Source organism: Hippopotamus amphibius, chromosome 13 (assembly GCF_030028045.1).
Source record: "Hippopotamus amphibius kiboko isolate mHipAmp2 chromosome 13, mHipAmp2.hap2, whole genome shotgun sequence".
Taxonomy (NCBI): domain Eukaryota; kingdom Metazoa; phylum Chordata; class Mammalia; order Artiodactyla; family Hippopotamidae; genus Hippopotamus; species Hippopotamus amphibius.
Genome location: NC_080198.1, coordinates 101,795,438 through 101,819,945, shown reverse-complemented (window position 1 = coordinate 101,819,945; position 24,508 = coordinate 101,795,438). Strand labels below are relative to the sequence as shown.

The window sequence follows — 24,508 nt, the reverse complement described above, 5'->3', positions numbered from 1 at the left end:
AGCGGGCACGGGGTCACGCCTTTCAGATCCATCTCTGATCTCACCAGCTTCTTCAGATATTCACAGCAAGGCACAAGGCACATTAAAAGACAGATGGCTCTGTGGTCGGGCCCTTTTCTGCTGCAGTGTCATACCTCTTAGGGTTCAGGAGAGCCTGTCCTACTGCCACATGACATTAGGTGGTGGAGAAGAAAGGACCTGTTGCGGGCGTGTGGGACAGAGAAGCCATTGGAAGGGCTGGTGTCCTTGCGTGTGCCAGCTTCACAGAAGGAAGATCCTATTAGTAGACTAGGGCGCAGGTGGGGCGGGTGGCTTCAGGAGGCAGGAGGTTTAACTTTCCTAAAGATCTTAGAACAGAAAGAATCCATGAGTCCAATTCAGGGTGTGCTGAGTGTCCTCAGAGGGTTCTTCTTGCTGAAATTCTTTGGACTTAGGAGAATGTTCACTGCTGGAAAGGGAGAGCTGCGAGTTAACTGCCTAGAAGTGATGGTCACAGAAGTAGATTTGATCAGTGAGGGAGGGGTGAATAGAGAGAGCAGAATCTCCCATAACTTCTGCATTCATTCGCTCAGTAAAGATGGGTTGCATTAACTGATCGTCTACTCTTGAGCCTGTAGCCACGATCAGGACACAGTTCTTGCCCTCAGGCAGTTGGTGGCCTAGTCAGGGAAATGGACAGATGGACCCCACATGCAGCCCACAACGGTGACGTGGGTGCTGACGGAGCACGAGGTCAGCTGCAGGGGCACAGGTGGGGCAGAGCCGGGACTGGCCACGGGAGACAGGAAGAGGGAAAAAGCTCGCGAAGAAGATGGAAGGAACAGGCGGGGAGAGTGCCGTCTCGGAAGTCACGCCCAGAGGAGGTTTGGGAGAGGAGGTGGTAGCCCAGGCATCTGCGTAGGGAGCCCCACACACACCCTGAGGGGCCCGGCAAGGTGAGGAACGCTGGGGCACCCAGTCCTGCTGCCCCCGCTTCTCTCCTCTTGGCAGACACTTTGACGTACACCGCTCTTATGCCTGGGAGTCAGGTGGGGAAAGGAGGGAGGGATAAAAGTCAAGAACACGAGCATCTTGTGCCCTCAGCATATTCTGGAAGGTGGGGAGAGTTAAAATTAGTAACGCCAGTTTAATAGGGGAGGAAGATAAGGATGAAAAATGCATAGGCACGATTAGAGCAAGGGTGTTTTACTCGGCGCCCTCAGTGTGCGCAGGTGACCGTTTTTAATAGTCGGAAGCCGTGTGGTTTATAAGAACAGGCTTGGCCAGCAGTCACTGATCAGAGTGCATGTCTTAATGTGGCATTCTGCTCAGCGGTATGCTTGCTAATGTCGGGTAAGAGTAGTTGAAGATTCTCACACTGGAAGAAATATTTCATGTGTCCATAAACATTTCTGAATATAGTCAGAAGAAATGCTAATTTGTTTACCAATCAAGATAGACTTCCAGCTTCTCAAAGAAGGAATGAATCCATATTTTTAACTGTAAGCCACATGGGAGGTCTGAGTGCTGCCTCTGAGCTTGGTTTGGCATTTACAGGGGAAGAACGAAGGAAAACCCGTACCCTCCACAGAATAAAATTTTGTGATGTCCTGGATGGTTTATTTTAAAGTCATGAAGATTACTGAAGAGTCCTGGCTCTCTCAGCAGGAGGAAACTTGAATTAATAAGAACTCTATTTTTCTGAAGACAATCACTTTATAGCCGAGTCGTTATCTTTTATTATCCTTCAACCAAGCTTGTTCATAAATGGAAAAATTGCTAGTGCAGACATTTACCCATCTTCCTGAGAGTAGTTACAAAACAAAAATAAAACAACAACAACCAACCCTATTCAGGGATTATCACCACCCTTTTTTGAATATATTAAGGGAATGGTTAGTAATAAAGGTGGCCCCCGAAAGAGGAGAATCACCCAGAGGGGAGAGAGAATTCCTGAATAGAGAGGAACGTTTCTAAAGTACCTTGGCAAGTGGAATGCAGCCACTGACTCATCCTATAAACCTAGCCCTGTGTGATCCTTTCAGATCTTAATTCTCTTGTCCTTCATTGTGAAGGTGCTACGAATGACTTGGTCCAGGTATGAAACTGGGGGTTGGGAGTCCAGGCATGGCCGAGCGAGGTCCTTGGCGTAGGGTCTCACAAGGCTGCAGTCAGGGTGTTGGCCTGGGCTGTCTTCTCATCAGAAGGCTCTGCTGGTGGACGATCCAGTTCCAGACTCCTCGCGTTAGGGGCAGAATTCATGTTCTGACAGCTCAGGAGTGATGGCTGCTTGCTTTTTCAGAGCCAGCAGTGGATGGAGAGACATTCTCAAGATGGGCGCTACATTCCTGTGTACACATCCCATCGCCTTTGCCCAGTTCTGCTGGTTTGAAGCAGGTCACTGGTCCTGCTCACACTGCAGAGGGAAGGGCTTTACAGGAGGTGGGGGCCTGGGGGCCACTGTGATGTCTGTCTGTCACAGCTTCCAAATGCAGAGCTCTGGAGAGGAAGGCTGAGTGAGATACCATCCTTGCCCTGGAGCTGCTCTCTGGGGGGGATTAGCACACAGAGGGGTCAGCACAGTGGGCCCAGTGCTGTTACAGAGGTGGGGGTTACTGGAGCACGTGCTTCAAAGCACAGCAAAAGGTCATGAGGCAGCGTGGAAGGTTAACTCAGATGTTGCTTTCAGAGGTAAAGTAATTTTGCCTTTCGTACCAGTTGTCCTGAGGTGTACTTGTCTGGGCTTCCTGAAAGATGATCGCAGTATTTAACTGCAACTTAAAAGCTTAAAAAAAAGTGTTAAGTAGGCTGATTCGTGTAACTTGTACCGTAGCCAGCAAGTAAACCTTGGTTGTCTTTTAAATTTTACCTTTTTGTTGAGATGTATCAACAGGAGAGTGTACCTATTTAAGTGTTCAGTTTATTAAATTTTAAAAACTGAATGCACTGTGTAACCAACATATCAAAAAATAATACCAGGGCTTCAGAACCTCCTGTTCCCCCTTTGAATCTCTTACCCCAGCCCAAGGATGACCACGACCCATCCTCCTAGCAGCAAAGATTGGTTTTGCTTCTTTTTTACTTTTTATAAATGGAATCATACCGTGTATTCTTTCACGGTTGGTTTCTTTCACTCAGTATCATATTTGTGAAGATTCACCCAGATACTGCACCTCGCAGTCGAGTACCTACCAGTAGAGTATTCTCATTGCCGTGTCGTGTTCTGCCACGTGAATATACCACCGTGTGTCCATTCTACTGTTGGTGGACTTCTGGGTGTTTCTGGTCTGGGCTTTGGGAACGGTGCTGCCGTCAGCATCCGCACCCCCGTCTTCTGGTGAACGTGTTTGCGTGTCTCCTGGGCACACACGTACGTACGTAGGGTGTACATGTAGTCAGCTTTTGTAGGTATTTCCACACCGTTTTCCGAAGTGGAACTCTGTTTGTGATGTGACGTGTTGACTCTCTCTCTCTCCCTCTGGCCCCTAGGGTTACAGAACTGGCTACCCTTATCGCTACCCTGCTCTGAGAGAGAAATCTAAAAAGTACAGCGATGTGGAGGCCCCTGCCAGCGTCACGGGTCACTCCTTTGCTAGTGACGGTGATGCGGGCACTTGCTCCCCTCTCAGACACAGTTTTCAGAAGCAGCAGCGAGAGAAGACACGGTGGCTGCACGCCGGCCGGGGCGACGACGCCTCTGCGGAAGGGCAGGACGGAAGCAGCCCCACGTCGAAGACTAAGGTGTGGACGAGCATTACACACGATCACGTGAAACCCTTGCTGCAGTCTCTCTCGTCCGGTGTCTGCGTGCCAAGCTGTATTACCAACTGCTTGGTCTGTGCCTACTTACTGTTCATAGTTAGATGACGTAGAGCAAGTGTGGTAGCTGGGGCTTCGGAGGCTTTGGGAATCTAGCCCTTCTGACCCGGAGTTAGGCGAACCTTCCTCGTGAACCTTCTTTAGCCTGAACCCAACCCCCGTTGGCGTCCGCTGTAATTCAAGTAATACTGTCTGCTTGAAACGGCTTAAGGTGTACTACGGCACCTCTGCAGTAATTCCAGCATCACCTAACTCTGTACAGGGCAAAAATGCTACATAACTTACATGGATTAGCTTAAAAGTAGGAGCTCTCATTCATTCCAAGTTATATCTGAAGAATCTTTAATGCTTCACGACAAAAAGGTGGTTGAAGCATCACCTGTTATTTCAGTGGTGTAGACCCAGCTGCCTCATCCAGGCGCTCACGAACGTCTGCTCTGTAAAGGCCTGGTGTTTTCTTGGGCAGCTTTCCCTCGGGGCTCACGGGCGTCTTCTCGGCCGGCCCGCGGCCTTTCTCGTGAGCCTCTCCCCCTGCTTGCCGTCCCAAAGCCTCCGAACGCCCTCAGCCAGCTGCCTTCTGCATGGACTGTTGCATGTGAGTAGACGCCATAGTGGAGAGTCCTCTGACTCCTGCTGGGGGCGGCGTGGTGGCCGGGGGCCGCCAGGCCGTGGGCAGGCACCCGCGGCGGACGCGGAGGCGAGCGTCGTGTCGGGAGCGGCGCCGCCCTGAGCGCGGCCCCGGCGCCCGGGTGTCGGGGGCGGCCCTGGCCCCGCGGCAGCGCAGGCGGGGCCCCCCTGGGCCCGCGTGAGGGGCCGGGCCGGGGCGCTGCATGCTGGGCGCTGCGGGCGCGGAGGCGACGTGGGCCGGGGTGTCCTGCAGCGGGACGCTTCCCTTTAACAGTGCCTTTTCAAGCTCTGTCTTCCCCTGGGGGTTCTGCTGTTTTCCTGACGCGCGGGTGGCGGGACCGCCTCTGCCCCTCAGGAAACGCGCCGTCAGCCCGGCTCCTCTCCCGCTCCCGCTCTTCCTCTCTCTCCCGCTGTCCCTTTTCTTCTGTTTCCAGTTTACTTGCTGAATTTCTAATTTACTTCACTTGTGAAAGGGAGTGGGGCTGAACAGGGCTCCCGGCTGACCGTGCACACACGTAGCGCTGGGTGGGTGTGAGGAGTTTTTTCAAAGCGTGTGTGTAGCGGCAGCTTTGAGCCACATTTACTGTTAGCTTCAAAAAATATGAAGTCACTTTAGCTATTTGAGTCCCTGTGTACATTAAAGGAGAGACTTTGTTCGGCTTTTAAATTTGTTGCTTACTGTTCTGGAGTCACACGAATTCCGTGCATGTTCCCAGGTTGGTATATGAATTTATAATAATTGTTCTTCAGTTTTCAAACGTGTTCAAGCTTCTGAGGATGTTGGTTTAATGCTGTGACTAAAATTATTTTTAATAAGAAGCTGGAGTTGTTTTTATCCCAGGAGATAAGCGTCAGTGAGTATCCCGCAGCTCACGCCCATCTCACGCTGCCTCCACAGCCGCCCAGCGCTGGACGGTTCTGCTGCTTTCCTTAGAGTCTGTTGTGTGTGGCCGTCTTACTGCCTCTTGAAAAGATTTTGAAAGGCATAACATTTGCTCTCTACAATGGGCTTGTTTTAGTGTTCAGTGCCTACTCAAGCCTAAGAGTTAGAATTTGATTAAAAATCTCATATTTGATTGGAGGTCCCCAAAAAAGGTATGCGTGAAAGGCGTCGCGTGGCGATAATATGCACTGGTATCTAAAACAGCCTTCCAGTAAGGCCGCCTGAGCGCTTTAAGTTTGGGACGTTTTTGTCACATTCCGAAGGATTAATTGTATAAAGTGACATCACCAAACTCTTCCGCAGCTACTGTGCACGTCTTCATACAGGAATTTCCTTGGTTGAAACGGCCGCGCAGCAGTGCGTTCTGATGCGGTAGTTTATTTTCACGCACAGCTTGGTGATGCCCACTCTCGCCTCACCGCACAGTCTCCCCTCACCTGGGCAGCAGCTTCGCACTGCTTCTCATGACCCGTCATCTCATGCTTCCTGCTGGCTTTGGTGTCGAGGACTCTCGGAGCGGTGAACCAGTGCGCTCGGAAGCGTCCCCCGCGGCTTGTCCGAGGGAGTCACGGGGCGTAGCTCCGTTGCCAGCCCGTGTCGCGCGCTCGATTTCAGCCGGGCTTTCTGACCGGCACTTGCCCGTCCGTCACAGCCCTGGCTGCCACCGCTGCTGGTGTCCAGCCTCTGCAGTGACACGGGCGGTGCGGTCATTGGTTCATTCCCTCTGAAGTTCAGTGCATGACCAGATGTGAGATGAGTTAGACACATTGGATGCTGTGGTGTCACTTATTGTTGTCACGATTCTGACTTTTCAACTGTTCTTGATATTCCAGTGGACTAAAGAGGATGGACATAGAACTTCCACCTCTGCTGTCCCTAACCTGTTTGTTCCATTGAACACTAACCCAAAAGAGGTCCAGGAGATGAGGAACAAGGTGCGTACCGACCGCCACCGCCATCGGTGGAAACTCACATGCGGGAGGAGGCGGCCCCGGGCTGGGCTGGATGCTTGCGGCCGCAGGGGGAGAGTGCCGGCTCTGGGAGGACCTCCGCTGCCACCGCGTGACTGCCGAGGTCCTCTCTTCCCGTGGCTTTGCTGTTGCGCTGACCAAGTGTGGTGTGGGAGCAGCAGAAGTGTTTGGGCCCCATCCTTGAACCAACACTTGCTCACACCGCAGGGCAGAATCGACGCTGCAGAGCCTGTCCTGCAAGGACAGCCTTGCCCCTGCCCTGAAGGGTCCACTAGAGGAGTTAGGAACGTGTGCTGTATTGGAATATGAGATCCACCAGTGTTCACAGTGTCACTAAAAGATGGGCACTCAGGCAGTGTCTCCCCTGCAGTTAGTGAGCTGAGATCAGTGTCTGCCCAAAGTCCTCTGGGAGGTGCGAGAAGTCAAGAATGGGCCCTCCGTCCCCTCAGACTCATGAATTACTGGTTGGACTGGACCAGCACCGTGACGTGGCCACGGTGGTCACACAGGACCCACTGGGGTGTGCAGGGCAGAACAGAAGAGCGGCTCGTGCGTGGCTGGGGGCCAAGCGCACACGGTGACATGCAGCCTCAGCAAGGTTTCTCTGTACTGTTGATGTGTGTTTCCTTCTTGCCGTCCTCAGATTCGAGAGCAGAACTTACAGGACATTAAGACGGCTGGCCCCCAGTCCCAGGTGCTGTGTGGCGTGGTGATGGACAGGAGCCTCGTCCAGGTGAGAGCTCACGCTGTCTCTGCGTTAGGGGTGGTGGCTCTCATGGCTGTCCGTGCCAAGTTATTCTGAAGTTGGGGGAGAACGGCTGTGAGGTGAGTGTCCTAGGCAGCCAGGTACCTTTGTTCAACGTCTTTGTGATGAGAAGGAACCCAGCCACTCTTCCTCAAGTCGTAGACCCAGCATAAGCATGCCCAGGGCCGTGTCCCCCTCCAGCCCCGCTCATGTCGTGCATGCCTGGTTGAGGGCCCGGCTTTGCCCGGGGTTAGCGGTGAACGGTGTGCAACGCTGGAAGAGGGTGGGTGTCGTGGGCTTTGGTTCTCGTGTAGATTGCTGTCCCACAGCAAAGTGCTGCTTGGGGCACATGCAGAGGGTTCCTGTAAATGTCCCCATTTACACGCATTTCTGTAAAAGGACTGTACCTCGTGGCACATGGAAGATAATTGTGTAAGTAGTTATCTCTGAAAATTAAGTTGCCACCTATGCTTTGAACACGACTCCCCGGGGTAGGTGGTGTTGCATTTCTGATGCTGGCCAGCCGCGGTCCTGGCCTGTGGCCCGTGTTTGCACGTTGCACAGCCACCACTGCTGCACTCGCTGCCAGCGGCTGTCCCACTGCATGCTCTCAGCCAGCTCCATCCTGTGCTCTCGTCGGTGTTGCACCGCCGGGCCTGGTGGGCTCTGACGACTCAGTTTACTGTTGCAGGACGCGCCCCTCTCTGACTGTACGGAAACAATCGAAGGGCTCGAGCGTACAAAGCAGACCTTTAGTCCTGCTAAGTCTCTCTCTTTTAGAAAGGTACTCACCGCCCCGTCCTGTCCTCAGCTACCTGTCGGCACACCCCGCTCTCTCCCGCCCCGCCCCCACCTGTGGCTCGCGCTAGGCATCGTCTCAGGTACCGAAGGAGCTTTAGACGGATCTCTCAGTTATGTGTGGGATTGTACAGGAGGTTCTGTTCTGCCTGTTCTGTCCTTTAGTTAAAACATTTTGTGTGATGTTATTTTTACAATTTTCAGCATTTTTCGTTGTGCTGAGAAGTGGCTGATCTCAGTGATGTTTCTTGAAGTTCTGCATGTGACTTTCGTTGGTGCATGTTTTAGGGATTTAGGAGTTTGCCTTTTACAAGGTGCCAGCTGCAGAAGGCTCATGGGTGGACCTCGAGTGTGGCAGTTCCCCCGTGAGACCTTCTTCCTGAGCTTGCTCAGCTGTGACCCGGGGTGTCATGCACGTGGCAGTCGGAGGTTGTGTGATTGAAAGATACCGTTTAAGAGGAATGGGAAACAGGACAGTCTTTGCCAGCCCTTGTTGAGGAAGTGTGTTTTTACCTTAAAAAAACCCCACAGAACGTTAGATAATTGTTTAAATGTTGCAAGGGGAGAAAGACTTATGAAAACTTGATACCCCAAATTGTTATTTCTCTATGTGCATGTGTACCTAACATGTACAGTGGGTGGAAGATGTGTCTGGTGTAACTTGTCCCGCTGGAAGGAAACCTCCTGTACACACTCAGGCTGCTAGGGTGCAGAGCTGCAGGGGCTGACCACATGGCTGAGGGTCTTCGTGCTGTGTGCCCTGCATTCAGAGGGCATTTTCAGGGTCTCTTTCAATTAATACACCTCCAGTGAGATGCAAATGTCATTTTATTAGTGTTCCCATTGCCAAGGAAATCAGATTTGTACTAATGATTCTGTATTGCTGTCTGGAATCCCCACTGATAAAATTATCTTGCATGCTTATATATTGATTCACGGGGCCCCATTTTTCCTTGTCCTTAGAAGGTACTCCAGCTACCGTTGGAGGAACTTCTCAGAGCAAGAGAAAGATGTCTTCTTATCCCTGTCAGTGTGTTTTTCGCGTTACTGCTTTAGACCGTGAGCTGCTGTGATCTTGTTAGTCCACAGTTCTTTCTCTCAGATGCATCCAAGTGTGTGGAGTCCACGAGCCCGGGGTGCTTACCGTGAAAGTCCAGAACCACCTCTAGCTTCATGGGCTCAAGCCAATTTGTAGTCATTGCTGTGCAGTCTCTCCGGCGTTGAATTGCATTTGGGGGTTTCTGTTAGTTCCTTGCGAGGACCGTCTTTGGGGGCGCACTGGCGAGCTGGCCCCTCACCTAGTTACGATCTGGCTTTTGCTGCGCCCCACGGTGCCAGGTTTGGCAGTGCGTCACAGTCAGCTGTGACCGCCTCGTGAAGGGTTGGACGGAGGGCCCCCCGCGTCTGGCTGGGAAGTGAGAGCCTGTGGGAGTGAGGTTCCTGGTGATTCCAGCGTCCTCGCCACAGTCTGAACCCCGTGCTCGCTGTGTGTACGGCGTCGGGGGCAGCTAGCCGAGGAACGTGCTCCCAGTTGGGAGGTGTTGGCGTCCCCGCCGCCCTCCGCCGTCCTCCTCCTGGTGCTCACGTCTGCACTCTGGTCTTCCCAGCTGGGATGTCCCTCTGCATCTCAGGCGTGTCTGTGTCTCCCTCCCTCCAGAACAGCAGGGTCCCTCTGTCCCTGAGTCTGTTCAGAGCTGGTCTGCTTGGCAGCTTGGCCCTCGGCTGAGGAGTTTGGAGGAGGGAGCCTCCTGCCGGTAGGGGCAGACACCAGCCGTGCTGCTCCTCGGGGGCCAGGTGTCCGGGACGGCAGGTTCCTTGCTTGACCACAGGGCGTCTCCGTGGCAGTTGATTCTTGATATTTTGTTCCTTTACTAATTTTGAACATTTGAACGTACACATTTCTCTGAGAGGTCGAACCTCTGTCTCATGTTATTGGCAGTGATACCAGGATGCACATGCAACTCCCTAGTTGCTGTAGATCCTAGAATGTCAGTGCTCAGTGCGTCTTAGCCGCGGTCAGCCCGGCAGGCCCGTCTCGAGGGGAGTCCTGGAGGCCTGTGGACAGGAAGGGGCTCGTCGTGGGCCACAGAGCTGATGTGTGGCAGGCAAGGACCCAACCGTGACCGCTGTCTGGGGAGGCAGGGCTGCTTCTGAATGAAAAGCCAGTCAGCCTGCGGCCAGGCCTGCTCAGGAAGAGCCCCCTCCCCTTCTAGGCAGCTTATCTAGAATCTCGGAGCTCTCTGAGCACAGGCTGTGGGTTCCGGCCTTTTCCTTCTCTCCCCTGGGGTCCACGTGGCTGGGGTCCATGACCTCTCAGCGCAGGTTCCCCAGGGAGCTGCTGGCTGGGGGCTGCATTTCCCGGGATGCGGCCTGGCTCTGTCCCGTGCACGTCGCTGGCAGGCCCTCTGCCTCCGGTGCCCGCCTGCTGGCGCGTGCGCGGATGGGCCAGGCCGCACCGAGACGATGGTGCCTTCTCCTCTTCACTTGTGTTGGGACGTTCTCATTAAGTGACGGGCACGTGTTTGAGTGGCGGTTCACCTTCTCAGACGTGAGCCTTGGCGCGTTCGGGGCCTAGCAGGTGCGCTGGGGGGCACAGCGCTGAGCTGGGGCAGGGTGAGGTGGGCTCAGCGCTGGGGCGGCCTGCGGCTCCCTGCCTGCGGGGCTGGCCCGGTCGGCCTCCTGCTCGGGAGTCAGGCCACCTGTGCGCTTCGCTTTGCTTAAGCTTCCTTTTTCTTTTGTATGAATTCTTACAGTTCTCCAGATTCCTCAGACAGGTGCTGGTGTTTTGTGACATTTTGTTGTCTCTTAATGTTTTGGGATACGTTCCAAGATCTAGTTACAAACCAAATGCATGGTCCAAAGAACAGAACTTTTCTGTGCTCTTAGAACATGAGCACATTTCTGAGTACACCTGCCTGCGTGTTGTGATCCATGACGTTTTCTGATTTGGAAGGAGGGTCATTGACTTTAGAAGTCCCCTTTTCCATCCCTGTCTGTCTGTGAGATGGGACTCTCCCTGGGATGTTGTACACGCTTGGTCTGCACATTGGGGCCTTTGCTTCTGGAATCTGAAGGACTTGCCTAGGATTTTTTCTCCTGTTACATTTATTTTGTAGCATCAAAATCATGTTTCTCCGTCTTCTACCACTGAAGGCTGCTGCTCAGCCTGAGCCCCAGGGCCTCGGGCGGTGCCCAGGCTGCCCTCAGGGATGTGTGTGTGCCCGCCCTGCCCCGCCCCGCCCCGCCCGCAGCCTTGCCCGGGAGGAGGGGGTGTCCTGGAGCGGCGGGGCTCCTGCAGACCGGCCATCCCTTTCTGTCCGCAGGGCGAGCTGGTGACGGCCTCCAAGGCCATCATCGAGAAGGAGTACCAGCCCCACGTCATCGTGAGCACCACGGGCCCCAACCCATTCAACACGCTCACCGACCGCGAGCTGGAGGAGTACCGCAGGGAGGTGGAGCGCAAGCAGCGGGGCCCCGAAGGTGAGCGGCCTCCCGGGCGCGGGGGCCGGCGGGGCCGGCATGGTGGTTCCATGTGCAGAAGGAAGTGCCCTGCGAGCCCCTCTGCCCTGCGTTGGCTGTAGGTGGCGATGAAGGATGCAGGCGCGTGCACTGTCGTGTGCACCTCCTGACCCGCTCCCTCGGCTAGTTCCCGAGGAGGTGGAAGGGAAAACGCAGCGGTAAGCGGTCTGGTTAGGAGGCGCCCAGCGTCCTCCCGTGAAGACGTCCTGTGTGCGGTCAGACACGATGCGGGGGGACCCCACTGTCCTGAGTGCGCCCACCACAGCGCGGCAGGGCCTGGAAGGTGCCTGCTCCTCAGACGCTGTTGTGAAGCCGTGGGCGAGGGGAAGGGAAGGGAAGGAGCACGTGGGGCTCCGTGGCCTCGGCGGCACTCGGGGCCCTCGCCGTCTGGAGCTCCAGGCTGTGGGCGGCGCTCCTTCCTCCAGCAGGTCGCTGTCTACGTGGAGGGCGCAGGCCATCCACAGAGGAGCGTGCTAGTTCTTCTGAGTGTTGTTTTTATGGTGCGTTTAGCCTTTGACATACGCACTACTTCTCTCACCACGAAGAGGCCTCCTTTGAGTTGCCCGGTCGCAGCCATGCTCCGGTCGCTTCTGGGCAGTTCCGTCGTGCCAGGCAGCCTGTGGGTGCTGTGTCTGCGTGTGTCTCAGCAGGACGCTGAGAGCCGGGCCTGTTCCCACTAGTCAGAGCACGAAATGCCTTCCCAGGAACAAGGGCGCTCGGGGCAGAGGCCGGCCCGGGTCTGTGACCTGCAGCCTGTACGTGGCCTCCTCCCGCCTTTGTCTCCGCTGCGCTCATGGCCGGGCGTGGTCACAGGCCCAGGGACCAGCCTTTGCAGGCCCTGCGAGGAGTGGCCCGTGCTGGCGTGGCCTTTGTTGCTCTCGGTAGCTCACCCACAGAGGAGGTCATGTTTTCGTAAAACGTGTTGGGACTATTTTACAACAAAGGAAAATAAATGGCTCTGAGACCCAGAACCTCTTGCAGCAGCTTGTTTCAAACTTCAGGTTTTTGAAAGCAGATCCAAACGTTTTTGAGAACTGAGAGAGAAGGCAGCCTCCCAGGGCCTCTGACACGAAGCCTCAGTGGGTCTGAATCACTGTCCCCGAGGGCCCTGGGTGGTTACCACCAAGACCCTGGGGCACGACGTCTCCTCCAGGGGGTTCATGTGCTGTCCCCAGGGCATCAGTGTGGACCATGCTTCGTCTCCTGGGAGCAGCCCTCTTGGAATGGAAGTCCCACAGTTGACCTCCAGGATTCCTGGGGGACCATCCTGGGAACTATTCCTGCCTCAAACACAGCCTCTGATTTGCCCCAGTTGAGCTTCCTCAGTCTTGTTTTAGACCAGCTACGTAATGCATCACGTGGCCTCTGTGGACATTTGCGTTGCTTTTCAGTGTGTTACAGCATCACTGCCTGTCACTTGCTGTTATATGTGCATTAAAATTAAGACCCACAGCACACAGACTCAGAGCGGGCCTGACCTTCTGGTCATCTCCTGAGCGGCGCACGCAGCCCTGCAGAAAGCTTTGTCTGAGCTGCGGCCATGATCACTTGCCTTAGAGTAAGAATTGGTGTGTGGGCCCGTGTTGGTCCTGTAGCCGAACCCCAGCTCCTGTGTACACATACATGTGTCTGCCCTTTGGACTTGTCCCGTGTCTGGGAAACCTGGATTTTTTTTTTTTTTTTTTTTTTGAGTTAAACCACAGGACGCAAGAGTTGCCTCTTCATTTGAGGCTCCATCAGGAGGGGAGTTACCGCGAGTGAGTGGATGTGGAGGGGACAGCTGTGATCGTGCTGTGTGGTCACAGAGGTTGCAGCAAAGTGGCAGCCGGGGCGCAGCCGGGAAACCCTGCCCGGCACCGGTGCCGGCTCTCCGCGTGGTGGAGGGTGGTTGTGTGCCGCAGGGAAAACTCGGGCTGTGGTCGAAGGCCAGCACCTCGGGCACAAGGAAGAAAGCCTCTGGCCTTTGGCTGCTTTTCCTGGCTGAAGAGATTTGTTCACTCAGGCAGGAGATGTGAAGCCTTTGTTTATAGACACATGGCTTCATGAAGGGAGCTGCAGGCTCAGGACACGGGGAAGTTTGTTCAAACTATGGGACCTGCTGGTCCTAAGCTATTAACATGGGGTTAAGTGAGAGGAGAAGATGTGAGGGTTAGGGTAGCGCTGGTATACGTTTTCCTCTACATGACGGATAGGCTTGGAACTTGCTGGATCCTGGGTCCTAGTTCCTGTAATTTTTTCTCTGGTCCTTAGTATATTTTACTTTAGAAAATAAAAATATGCCTTACAACTGCCAAGCTTAAATTTAAATTACTGGTAGAAATGCTCTAAATGAAAGATTAAAACCAAAGTCCTACTCCTGTAACATCCCTTGAGGTAACAAGTAGGGTGTGGGTGCTGGGGACCCAGGGCTCTTGCTCCGCAGTGGGCGAGGCAGGGTGGTGCAGACATGGGGAGGGCCCCTCCCTGGAGGACAGGGGAGCACAGACCGGGGGTCACTGGTCCCAGCGTGTCACAGCGGCGGCTCTGGAAGTTTCTGCAATTGAGATCCACTCCCCAGTTGTAAGCGGCTTCCTTCGTCCTCTTTTGGTTACAAATGAGGAAAAGGCTGAGGACAGCGGCTGCGAGCCCCTCCCTTCCTGGGCCCTTGCTTGCGCCCTGAGAAGCCCCAGATGCCCGGAGCCCGCTGGGCAGGGCGAGAGGGCCCGTGTGCCTACAGCGGGTGGAGGGGGAGGCCCGTGGCGTCTAAAGCTCTTCATCACGCTCCTCTCACGTTCTGTGCATCTGCAGAGAATCTGGACGAGACTAGAGAAGAGAAAGACAAGAGTCCTCCAGAGCCCCCCGCTGCCCCCCACACTCCCCCCAGCACCCCTGTCAAGCTGGAGGAAGGTGAGCTCTGGGGTGGAGGTGGTGAGTGGCCGACCCGTGTGGGAGGGTGCACAGCCACCTTGGGCGGCGCCGCCAGGAGGGGCGGGCGTCCTGGCTTTGTCTGTAGAAGAGAAACAGCTGAGTGTGGCCGTCGTTGAACTGACACGAACAGCCGCGTGTGCTTTTGGATGGAAACCAGTACATCGCCCGCTCTGAGCTCGCCTGGCTTCCTCCGCTCCCGTGTTGGTTCTGTCCTGGGTAGCTTGAGGCCACACAGATTCGTTGGTGTTTTGTCACAAGGTGGGAGGACGGGCATCAGGGATTGGAACCCGCGTTCATTCATGATGTCCGTGTTGCCTGCACACGTCCTAACCTTCTGTGCTCGCATCCCCCCGGGGGCGTCCTCTGTTGTGTCTGGGCCCCAGGCTTGCGTTCTTTGGCCATATTTCCCAGTCCATGGAGAGCGCCCGCCTCCCCTGGCCTTTCAGACCACCCACCGTGTGACTGGCGTGTGGCCTGTGTGTCTGTCCCTCGGTCCTGTACGTTGTGCTTCCCGTTGCCTGTTGGGGGCCTGTGGCTCACCTCCTGCCCCTCTTGTGTCCACAAGAATGGCCCGGCCATTGTCCTCTGTAAGCCGATGGCTGTGACTGAGTGCATAGATTCTCTACCTGTGCTTTTCTCTTCCTGTGGCTGCGTTACAAACAGGAGGTGGATGTGCTAAAGAGTACCTGTTACCATAGTAAGTACCGCCTGCCGCCTGGCCCTCTGCTGTGTAATCAGAATTCCCTGTGCTTGGCCTCATGCTCCTGCTTCTCTGTTGCTTGTTAAGTTTTGTTTTCTGTTTATTCAAAATAAAAACGAAGACCCCCTTTTCTTGTATCCAGTTCCTCCATTCTGGGCAGTGGCCTTCCTGGAAGGGACTGGGTCACCTGAGCTGCGCGGTGGGCAGCCTGTCCTCGAGTCCCCCCAGGCCAAGGTGGTGCTGCTCAGAGCACTCCGGGGCTCAGAAGCTCCAGAGGAACCACGCTGTCCTGTTCCTCCCTCAAGACTCGTGGCTGCTCAGTGGGAAGGTTTTGCTGTACCAGGTCGGATGTCAGTCTGGACTGGACTCTGGCAGGCTGGGGTTTGGCTGCCTGCTGCATGGGATTCCCATGTGTTTGGGTCTTTGCTTAAGCTGGTGCTTAAGCTTAATTTGAGGGGGTGGAAGAGTGACATTTAGTGCTGTTTTTTAAATGTGACATTTGGTCAAATGATAAAAGTTCCCCTGAGCACCCACGGGCGGCCTCTGCATGCCCCGCAGAGTGAGCCCTGACTGCCACCCGCCCGGCTGAGCCGGGGCCTCTCATCCTCCGGGCGGGGCGGCTCCAGCCTCCCAGGGCAGCGGCTCCTCCCCAGCTCAGCCCCGCCTCTGCTCACCTCCTGATGTGTGGCTAGATTTCCGGGTACTGAACGGTTTGCTGTTGCCCAACCTGCCAGTGGCTTGTCACTCGGTAGGCTATTTTAAAAAACTCTACGAAGCTGGTTTCCCCCAGGGTCAGTGTAGGAACAAGCCCTCACGCTGTTTCTTTGAAACAAGTTCCATTTGGCTCTTTTATATTTCCATGTTCAAATTGTTAAGATGGCTTGAATTTTTTGCCTGTCCCTTACCTTAGAGTTCCTCTCTTTTAACTCTGCAGCCCGAGACGGCCTTTGTTTGGTGCTGATGTTGATGGGGCCTGGGAATTGGCTTGTGGTTTTCTACTAGCTGCCACGGCTTCACATAGTTTTCTCCTTGGGGGAGACCAGGTGTTGTGGATAGAGACGTAGGGTTCATTTCAGGACCACTAACGTGTGTCCTTTAAGGGTTCAAGTGTTTAACGCAGAAGGCTGCAGGCCTGGAGTGTCTGTGCTCGCCTCCGTCACTCTGCCCGTGACACTAACTGGGGACCGAAGCCCTGGGGCTGCGTCGAGTTTGTCAGCACGTTGTCCATGAGAAGGAGCTAAAAACCCACCCTGAGGTTGAGCCCACGATCTGCGCTGTGAGCTCCATCCAGCCTTGACGTGGAGTAGACCTTATTGACAGCTTCTTACTCTTGCCTAGAGTCACACACAGTGGCAGCTTCCGTGCAGGGCCCTAGACATCCCCCTTCGGGGTCCTAACCCTGTCTCTCCCGCCCGCCCCCAGACCCGCCGCAGGAGCCGACTTGCGGAGACCACAGTGAGGCCGCCACCTTCACGCTGACTCTCCCCGACCCGTCCCCCGATGAGCCTTCAGGAGTGCCCGGCTTCCCGACATCGGAGAAGGAGGAGGAGGAGGAGGGGCCTTGTGAAGCCGGGGGCCCTCCAAGCCCCACCATGTCCCCCTCGGTGGCCAGCCCCGAGCCAGCCACAGCCCCGGTGGCCGAGGAGGCCGCCTCCCCAGCAGCCGAGGAGGGGGCCGCTGTGGATCCTGGCAGTGATGGGTCTCCGGGCAAGTCCCCGTCCAAAAAGAAGAAGAAATTCCGCACCCCCTCCTTCCTGAAGAAGAGCAAGAAGAGGAGCGACTCCTGAAGGCCCTTCCCACACAAACCGATGTCACCAGACTGTCCCTGAGTGTGTCTCGTGCCCTGTCTTCTTGCGTAATGGAATGCAAAAGGCCATCCCTCTGTGTAGCTAGTGCTCCCCTCACGGCGTGACCAAATCCCCACGTAGACCGGTGCTAACCTTGTGTGCGCACAGCGGCCTGGCCCGCAGCCTCGGGTTCCGGGGGAGACCTGGTCTCCGCGTCCACCTCCGAGCCCTGCCCTGCAGGGCCCAGCACCTCGGCCCATCTCGTGAGCTCCCTGGGGACGTGCTGTCCCCAGGGGCACTAAGTCAAGGTTCTGGCTGGATGGGGGCAGGTCTGCCAGCGCTGGCCTCAGCCGCTCCTGCACTCCTTCCCTTGTGAAGTCACTGCGCCCCATCGCCCCAAGGCTCCCCTTCACCCCGAGGTTGCAGGTGACTGGACCAACCCGTGGCCTCCTGCTCAGTGGTTTCATTTGTTTGGGTACAAAGCCTAGGTCCTGGGAACCCCCCTCCCCAAAGGCCCAGGCCACCGTGGTGGCCTTTGAGAGGGGGGTTCGGGCTGAGCCGGCCACCCCAGCAGCACACAGGCCTGTGCACACCCAGCGCAACCTGTGCATGGTCTCTTCACTTCCCCTGCGGTCAAAACCAGACGCGGGCTCCGTTTCTTACTCACTGGGGTCTCTTGATCCCCGTCATAGGGAGGGTGCGTTGGGAGGGAAGGGGTCCTTTCTAGATTTCCCCTCAGCAGGTGTGCAGCTTGCCCTGCACGCGGACTGTGGCGCGTGAGGGGCGCGCTCTGCGCGTGTGCCCTCCCCAGGGCCCGCAGCAGGGCTCCGAGCACTGTCAGAGGTTTGGGAACTGAGAGGGGGTCTGCTCTTAGTTCAGCCTAGGGGGTACCCTCGCTTTGACTGAAGGCAGCTCGGGGTAGGGGTCAGCCCCGGGGGTTCCCACCTGACGTCCTGCACAGTCACTGCCAGAGCCCACCTCGCACCCTCCAGCGCTGCGGTGAATTTCACCTCACATCCCTGGAAGATAGCGGGAACTAGCGGGTGGCCAGGTGTCTCCTCGACAGTAACTCGTCCTGGAGCTCCAGTGCCAGCCTGTCCCCCAGACAGGCCCCCAGGAGGGGGGAGGGGCCCTTGGGGCACCCAGTGCCCGATGTGGGTCGGGTCCCACACACTCGACACCCAGGCAGGACCTGAGGCTGGCTGCATGGCACTGACCCCTGCTTCGAGCTTACGGCGAGCAGGCCGCTTCTCTGTGTCTTGTTTTGTTGCCCGGGCGGTGGTCGCGTTCTCCACCCCCACCCTGCACTTCAGTTAACCATGGGCTTTTATTCCCTCCTCCGACCCCGCGTATGCAATGACTTTAGTTTCACTTTTGTAGTTTATTTTAACTCTTTGTATCACAACGTGAAGTTTAGTTGCATATACAGACACAGGCTTGGGAGGACAGGGCCTGTGGCCTTTCTTCACTGTAACGTTTTACTCACAAATAAAATTCTTTAAGCAATTTACTTGTCTAAACTTGGGAAGTGGTCTTGCATCTTGACTCCTTTTCTTTGTTCCCTTAAAATAGGACTTCCAGACGTTTACTTCATGTTCCAAAAAAAGACCCCAAAGCGGGTATTTCTTGATCCAACACAGTCTGTCACTGGGCCGTGGAGGACGCCTCCGACCCAGAAGCGCCCGCCCCGGGGTGCCTGTTCGCCCACAGGGGGGTGGGGGGCAGCCCAGCAGAGGGGTTGCTCCTCCCCAGTCTGCCGGGGGGCAGGACACACCCCAAGTCCCACCTGACAGGTGCTGACCCCAGTACTGGGGTGGGGGGGGTCCTTTGTCTGACGGTCCAGCCCCACCACAGTGCAGAAGGGAGACAGGCCTGGGCAGAGCCTTGCCCGCGTGCGGGCAGTGGCGCGCTGAAGGCTGCTCAGCTCAAGCTGCTCCTGCGAGTGCCTGGGGGTCGCCCGGGGTGGTGGCGGCTGCGGCAGACGGTGCACTGGAGAAAGGCACTTGGTATAAAATAGCTGTGTCATCTGGTCATTCGGGGGCCTGGCGGCTACCCTGTGTCGCTGAGCATAAAAGACAAGTGAACCGAAAGCCTGGGAGGCAGGTCCACGCAGGAGTGTCGCGGGTGCAAGGGCCCTGGGGGGTGGGGGGGAGGCGGGCAGTGGGGAGCGTCCTGGCCCAGGCCTCCCACTTCCTGCCCCAGGTCCCCGCGCCGGCGTGGGGGTGGCTCAGCTACGCGGCCTTGAGTGTCCCCGCTGCAGGCCTCAGGTTCCGCAGGAGGGAGAAGGGGAGCAGGAAGAGCCCCGCGCACACGGTGTAGCAGACCCGGGCTCCGGCCAGCCAGTACACTGCGGAGACAGCGGGGGTGGTGACGGCGACGGTTCCCCCAGCCCCTGCCCCGGAGGGCAGGGCTGCGCTGCGGAGGTTAAGTGGCCAGCAGCCCCCCGGCCTGGTGGGGCCTCCCCCGGTGCCCAGCGAGCCCCGAGCGCTGTCCGGCGGCCTCACCTGAGGCGGCCACCACAGGCCCCACCGCCCTGGCCAAGGCGCCCAGGCTCCGCAACGTGCCCATGACCACGCCCTTCTGCCCGGGCGAGCCTGTGGGGGGAAGGGGAGAGGCTGTCAGGTGCCCACAGGCCGCCTCCCACCCGGGGTGGCCTCGGGCAAGGGAAGGGCCTCTCACCGTAGCCGGCGACCGCAGAGGACAGGCAGGGCACCACGACGGCAGCGGCTGCAGAGGGACATCAGGGAGGCGCCCGTCAGCCCGGAGGAGAGGCTGGGGGGTGCGACCCTCCAGGATTCCCGGCCGCCGCCCCGGCAGGGCCACTCACCGAAGGAGTAGAGCAGCAGCCCCAGGCCCAGCGCGGGCAGCGTGTGCCCCCAGCCGATGAGGAGGAAGGCGGGGATGAGCAGCAAGATGGCCTGCGGGCGGCATGGCTGGTCTCAGGGCCACCCCGCTGCCGCCACAGAGCTCGGGGCGCCGCCTGCCCCCTCCCAGGGGAGCCCCCGTACCCGCTTCACAGCTGTGATCTCCTGGCCAGGGCCGATCCGCCGGGCGTAGGCACCCTGGATGGCGGCCATGGTGAGGCCGATGAAGAGGAACACCTTGCCCTGCTCCAGGCTGGGAGGGGCGAGCCGTCAGCACCGGGCCCAGCCAGCGCTGCCCCAGGATCCTGGGCGGGGCCCCGGGGGATGGGCAAGGTGGGAGGCAGCCCTGAAGGTGTGTCAGGATGGGGACACGGCAGGGCGTCCCAGGCGGGGTCCTTCGAGGGGCCCCACGCTCCCACCTGCTGAACTGGAAGCGCTGGTGCACGAGGAAGCTCAGTGTGAACTCCAGGCCCGAGAACAGGAAGAGGTAGAGGAAGTAGACCAGGCCCAGCAGACGCAGACTACCCAGCCCTGGGGAGCAGCAGGAAGGGACTGTCAGAGGTCACGGCCCCGATAGCAGCTGGAGGGACCCCGGGCAGCCCGAGGGAGCCACAGCCCCGCCCTCATGAGGGGGCCCGCTCCTTACTGACTCCAGTGGGCGGCTCTGGGCCACGTGCCACAGCTGAGAAGCAGAGCAGGGCCAGGGGGCTGAGCAGGTCCGCGGCAGCTCGGAACCCCAGCGTGACGGAAGGTGCCTGGAGGGGACAGGACTGAGGGGCCTGCCGGGAGGCTGGGGGCGTCCCAGGCCTCACAGCCCGGCGGTGGGCTTGACCCAAAGCTGCCTGGCCCCAGCAGGCCTGGCCCCCAGTCTACCTGTCAGGCTTCGGAGGCAGAAAGTCTGGGGAATGCAGGGGCCCCAGGAGGTGCTGTGCTCCCAAGAGTGTCTGGACCCCAGGAGTGGGCAGCCCGGCCTCCCCAGCGCCTGGGACTGCCACCCACGACGGGCATCCCCACAGGCCCCTGCCCCTGTCCGGCTCCCACCTTACCCGCTTCTCCGGGGGCAGCGTCTCCGGCAGGAAACAGGAGATGAACAGCAGGTCCGAGACCGCGAAGAGCAGGGCCAGCCAAGGCACCATCTCCACGGGTAGGGAGGCGCCAAGCATGGGGCCCAGCGTGAAGCCCAGAGAGAAGGCCACCCCGATGACTGCCTGGGGAGAAGGCTGCTTGAGCCAGGCAGGGAGACCCAGACCCAGGGGCCCCTCCACCCCTCCGCCCCGCAGGGGTGCACGCACCATGCCCCTGCTGCGGGCAGGAGGCGAGCCCAGGTCGGCGACGATGGCAGTGGAGAGGCTGACGTTCCCCTTGCTGATGCCCCCGATCACCCTGGAGGCCAGGAAGGCCGCAAAGCTCTTCGAGGCAGCCCACACGGCATACGAGGCGGCCAGACCTGTCTGCCTCGGGGCAGGGGCCAAGGGCAGGCACCGTCACTGGAGGCCAGGAGGGGCCCACGGAGAGGCCGGCAAGCCTGAGCAACACCCCCGAGGCCCTGCCCTGTTCTGGAGCACCCAAGGGCCACTTGTGTTCCCAGTGTCCCCGTGGCGGGAACAGCCCTGGCACAGCCTGGCTTAGCTACAGAACCCTCCCCCCCGGCCAAACACCACCCCCAGGGGGCAACGAGGGCCCACAGCTGCCTCCCCAGAGAGCTGCTGGGTGGCGGGAGGAGGCTCCCGTCCGTGGGCACCCGTACCAGGGACAGCAGCATCACCGGGCGCCTCCCCAGGCAGTCAGAGACGGCCCCGGTGAGCGGCGCTGCGAGGAACTGCAGGAGGCAGAAAACCGAGCCAATCAGACCTGGAAGAGACAGAGGCCACGGTCACCACAGTGCCGGTCCCCAAGGCCCTGACCACGCTGAGCCCTGCGCTCCCAGGCCATGGACCTCCAGCCGAGATGGCCCCAACGGCAAGTGGCCACTCTACGTGGAGGAGAAGTAAACAGTGCCCGCAGCGAGACGGTGAGGACTAGGACGTGGGACTGAGAAGGGAGGAACCAGGAGGACAGGACCCTAGTGGGCCCCCAGCCCCAGCTCAGGCCCGTACCTCCGAACAGGACGCTGTTGTACCTCTTCTCTGCTGGCATCCCGATGGCTGCCGCAAACCGGTCCACCCCGCGCTGCCACGAGCCATAGAGGGGGTCCTGGGGGACAAGGACGTGTGACGGTCTGGGGAGTCCCCGAGGGGCCTGGAGCCATGCGCGGCCGGCAGGGGTGAGGGGGCCTCGGGACTGGGAGGGGGGCTCACGCGGGCACGGCCGTGGCTCTCCAGCAGCGCGGGCAGCAGGGGCAGCAGCAGGGTGAAGGCCAGAAGGTCCAGCAGGAGGCCGAGGAAGACCACAGCGACCACGCGGGTTTCGGCTGCCGGCTGCCGGCGGATGGGCGGCCGCGGGGTGCAGCTCCCGCCAGCTCCACAGCCCATGATGGGGCCGCTCCGACCCGGCCTGGCCGAGCGTGTGTCGGGTCTGCAAGAGCGCACGCTGCACGAGCGCCCGCGGGGTCCCCCGGCCCGACGCCCGCCTCCCGCGCGGGGCGGCCGAGACCCCCGCTGCCGCCGCGCCCCCAGCCCGCCGGGACCAGCGCGCCGAAAGCGCCCGCCCGCGCCGCCACCCGGCCCAGGGCCCCTCTGCGCGCCCCGCCCCCGCCCCGGCGCAAAGAAACCGCAGGCCCGGAGGCCCACCGCCCCGCCGCCGCCCCACGGTCCCGGGGCAGCGCAGGCCCAGGCGGGCGGGCAGGCGGCCCCGCGAGCCGCAGATCGCGCCCCGCACAGACCTGTGGGGGAAGCACGCACGCACGGTCGGACGGACGGACGGACGGATGCGGAGCGACCCGCCGGGCGGGGCGGGCGCCTGTCCACGCCCCGCCCCGCCCCGCCCGGAAGTGGGCTGCCTCTCCCCTCCCCACCCAGAAGTGGGCGTGCCCCTCCCCCGCCCGCCCGGAAGTGGGCCTGGCCCTGCGCTCCCTTTCCGGGCCGCTGGGCGGGACCGCGCCGGTGCTCCTAGGCGGCGCGGCTGCAGGCCTGGTACCGGGTCCGGCAGCGGCGTCCCGGCGGGAAGGGGTCCGAGAGGAGGCGCCTGACAGCAGTCCGGGTGGCCTGCTCTTCTTCGGTGACCCCGGAGTTTTGGGCGCTCCGTCCGGAGGGCCGGAGGGCGGAGTCCACCCTGACCGGACCCGCCTCGCTGCATCCTCTCCCCCCGGAGGCCTCGGCCCGAAATGCGCCCGTAGAGACGCGGCGTCCGTGCGGGGCGCGGGTTCGCCGCACTCGTGCCTCGGCCGGGACGGGCAGGCGGGGGGTGGGGGGGCGTGAAGGCCGGACTGTCCGGCGCCCCGCCTGCCCCGGGGTGACCGAAGAGGAGCAGGTGCCCCCCGGGCACGCTCGGACTGGAGGGCCTGCCTGCACCTCCTGCTCCCCTTCCGTCCCCTGAGTCAGGCGTCTGTGGCCGAACTAACCGGAGGGTCAGTCCGCCCCGTCAGCCCGGCAGCCATACACCCCTCCGTAAACGACGCTGAATTTCAAATAAACATCATAGCGGTCACACTTTGCCTAACGTGCCATTGTCCCACCTACGACCAAAAAGAACACCTGTTTAGCTTTCCCCCAGGAGGACACGCGGTCCTTCATCCAGGTCCGGGGGCCGCGCTCCCCGCTTAGAACTCTGCATCCGACACAGTGGAGGTCAAAGATGGCAGGGGCGCGACAGAGGGGAGGGAGAGCTGGGTAGCATGCACGCAGACCTACTCATACTGAAATACCCAGGACAGCTCTCACTCTACACCTGGCCAGTTGGTCACAGCTGGTTTCATAACCAGCTTCTTCCGCGACCCATTCTATGCACGCCCCCTCGCAAGTAGGAAGGCAGGGCTGGGACGGGCCATCGACGTTTCCAAGGACTATGCGTGCAGTGGGGTGGAGGCCAGGGTGGGCAGAGGTGGATGTGCTCGGCGGACCCAGGACCCAAAGCTGGGCTTTATGAGCTTGTGGCGGGCACGTCCCACCCCCGCACACCTCAGCAGCAAGGCCTCGGGCCCAGCACCTTGGTGAGGTAATGCAGCCACAGCTGCAGGGCTGAGTTTACATGGGGGTGGACTCTTGCGGCCGTACGGTGTTAACAGCAGGCCGGGTCGACACAGCCCCGTTGTGGCCCCGACACCTGCCAGGGCCTTCGAGATCTGTGGAGCCACGCATCTGGCCAACGCCCATTGTAATGATCCTAGGGAGGAGGTTGAGATGCAAGACTCCCAACCCGACGTGGCCTCCGCCCGGTCCCATCCACCTGCCCCCCAGGGGGCGCTCTTGCCCTGTCCCCACTCTGAGCCCCTGCACCACCTAAGAGCACCCCAAATCAAACGCTCCCCACCAGCCTCCCTGCTAGGGAAGCAGCCACAATCAGTCACCCTCTTCCCCCACGTCCAGGCTGACGAATCCTCAAATCTCTCCGTGGTCATTTCTGTGTCTTATGACCTCAGGGATGGGCCTCTTGATGTGAGCGCTAGGGCCACCTGGGAGGGCTGCTAGGCGAGGGCAAGGCCTCTGCCATGTACCCTGTTGTCACCTGGGGAGGGAGGACCCAGTGCCTCCCTCCAGGAGACTGGGGTGGGGCGTGGGGGCTGGGGGACCTGCCCACCTCAACACCCCTCATTGGAGGCAGCATCCTGTGCAAGGTGTAGCCTCAGGGCCACGAGGTTGGCCAGGCGCCTCCTGGGGCCTTGGGCAGCCCCCTGGTCTGTGCAGAGGCGGAAGTCACGAGCTTGCAACTTAACTCTGGCACAAAACTTGAAGACTGACTGCCTCCTGGGTCA

At 59.1% G+C, this 24,508-nt stretch overlaps 2 protein-coding genes across 10 annotated transcripts in view; one reads left to right on the top strand and one right to left on the bottom strand.

Moving 5' to 3' along the window:
- ADD1 (adducin 1) overlaps positions 1–18,315 on the top strand; it is an 89,302-nt gene extending 70,987 nt beyond the window's left edge. For 4 of the 8 annotated variants that reach the window (XM_057705451.1, XM_057705456.1, XM_057705450.1 and 1 more), the window contains 7 exons: positions 3,469–3,813; positions 6,202–6,303; positions 6,983–7,072; positions 7,776–7,868; positions 11,206–11,362; positions 14,189–14,287; positions 16,431–18,315. In XM_057705451.1, coding sequence (XP_057561434.1) covers positions 3,469–3,813; positions 6,202–6,303; positions 6,983–7,072; positions 7,776–7,868; positions 11,206–11,362; positions 14,189–14,287; positions 16,431–16,795 — 1,251 coding nt within the window. In that variant the 3' untranslated portion in view covers positions 16,796–18,315. The remainder of the gene's footprint in view (positions 1–3,468; positions 3,814–6,201; positions 6,304–6,982; positions 7,073–7,775; positions 7,869–11,205; positions 11,363–14,188; positions 14,288–16,430) is intronic. The other 4 variants (XM_057705454.1, XM_057705455.1, XM_057705453.1 and 1 more) reach the window with 4 other exon arrangements.
- On the bottom strand, positions 16,675–22,598 carry MFSD10 (major facilitator superfamily domain containing 10). 2 transcript variants are annotated; one of them, XM_057705459.1, is made up of 13 exons: positions 22,481–22,598; positions 21,957–22,173; positions 21,756–21,852; positions 21,407–21,510; positions 20,952–21,110; positions 20,706–20,867; positions 20,306–20,414; positions 20,079–20,190; positions 19,804–19,912; positions 19,623–19,713; positions 19,475–19,522; positions 19,300–19,389; positions 16,675–19,142 (listed from the first exon to the last, which is right to left on the bottom strand). In XM_057705459.1, the coding sequence occupies exons 2-13, from the start codon at positions 22,128–22,130 to the stop codon at positions 19,027–19,029; spliced, it is 1,371 nt and encodes a 456-aa protein (XP_057561442.1). In that variant the 5' UTR covers positions 22,131–22,173; positions 22,481–22,598; the 3' UTR covers positions 16,675–19,026. The 2 variants fall into 2 exon arrangements, with proteins under 2 accessions (XP_057561442.1, XP_057561443.1); XM_057705460.1 differs by lacking the exon at positions 22,481–22,598 and having other exon boundaries at positions 19,059–19,205; positions 19,244–19,389; positions 21,957–22,468.
- Between the last annotated feature and the right edge of the window lie 1,910 nt (positions 22,599–24,508).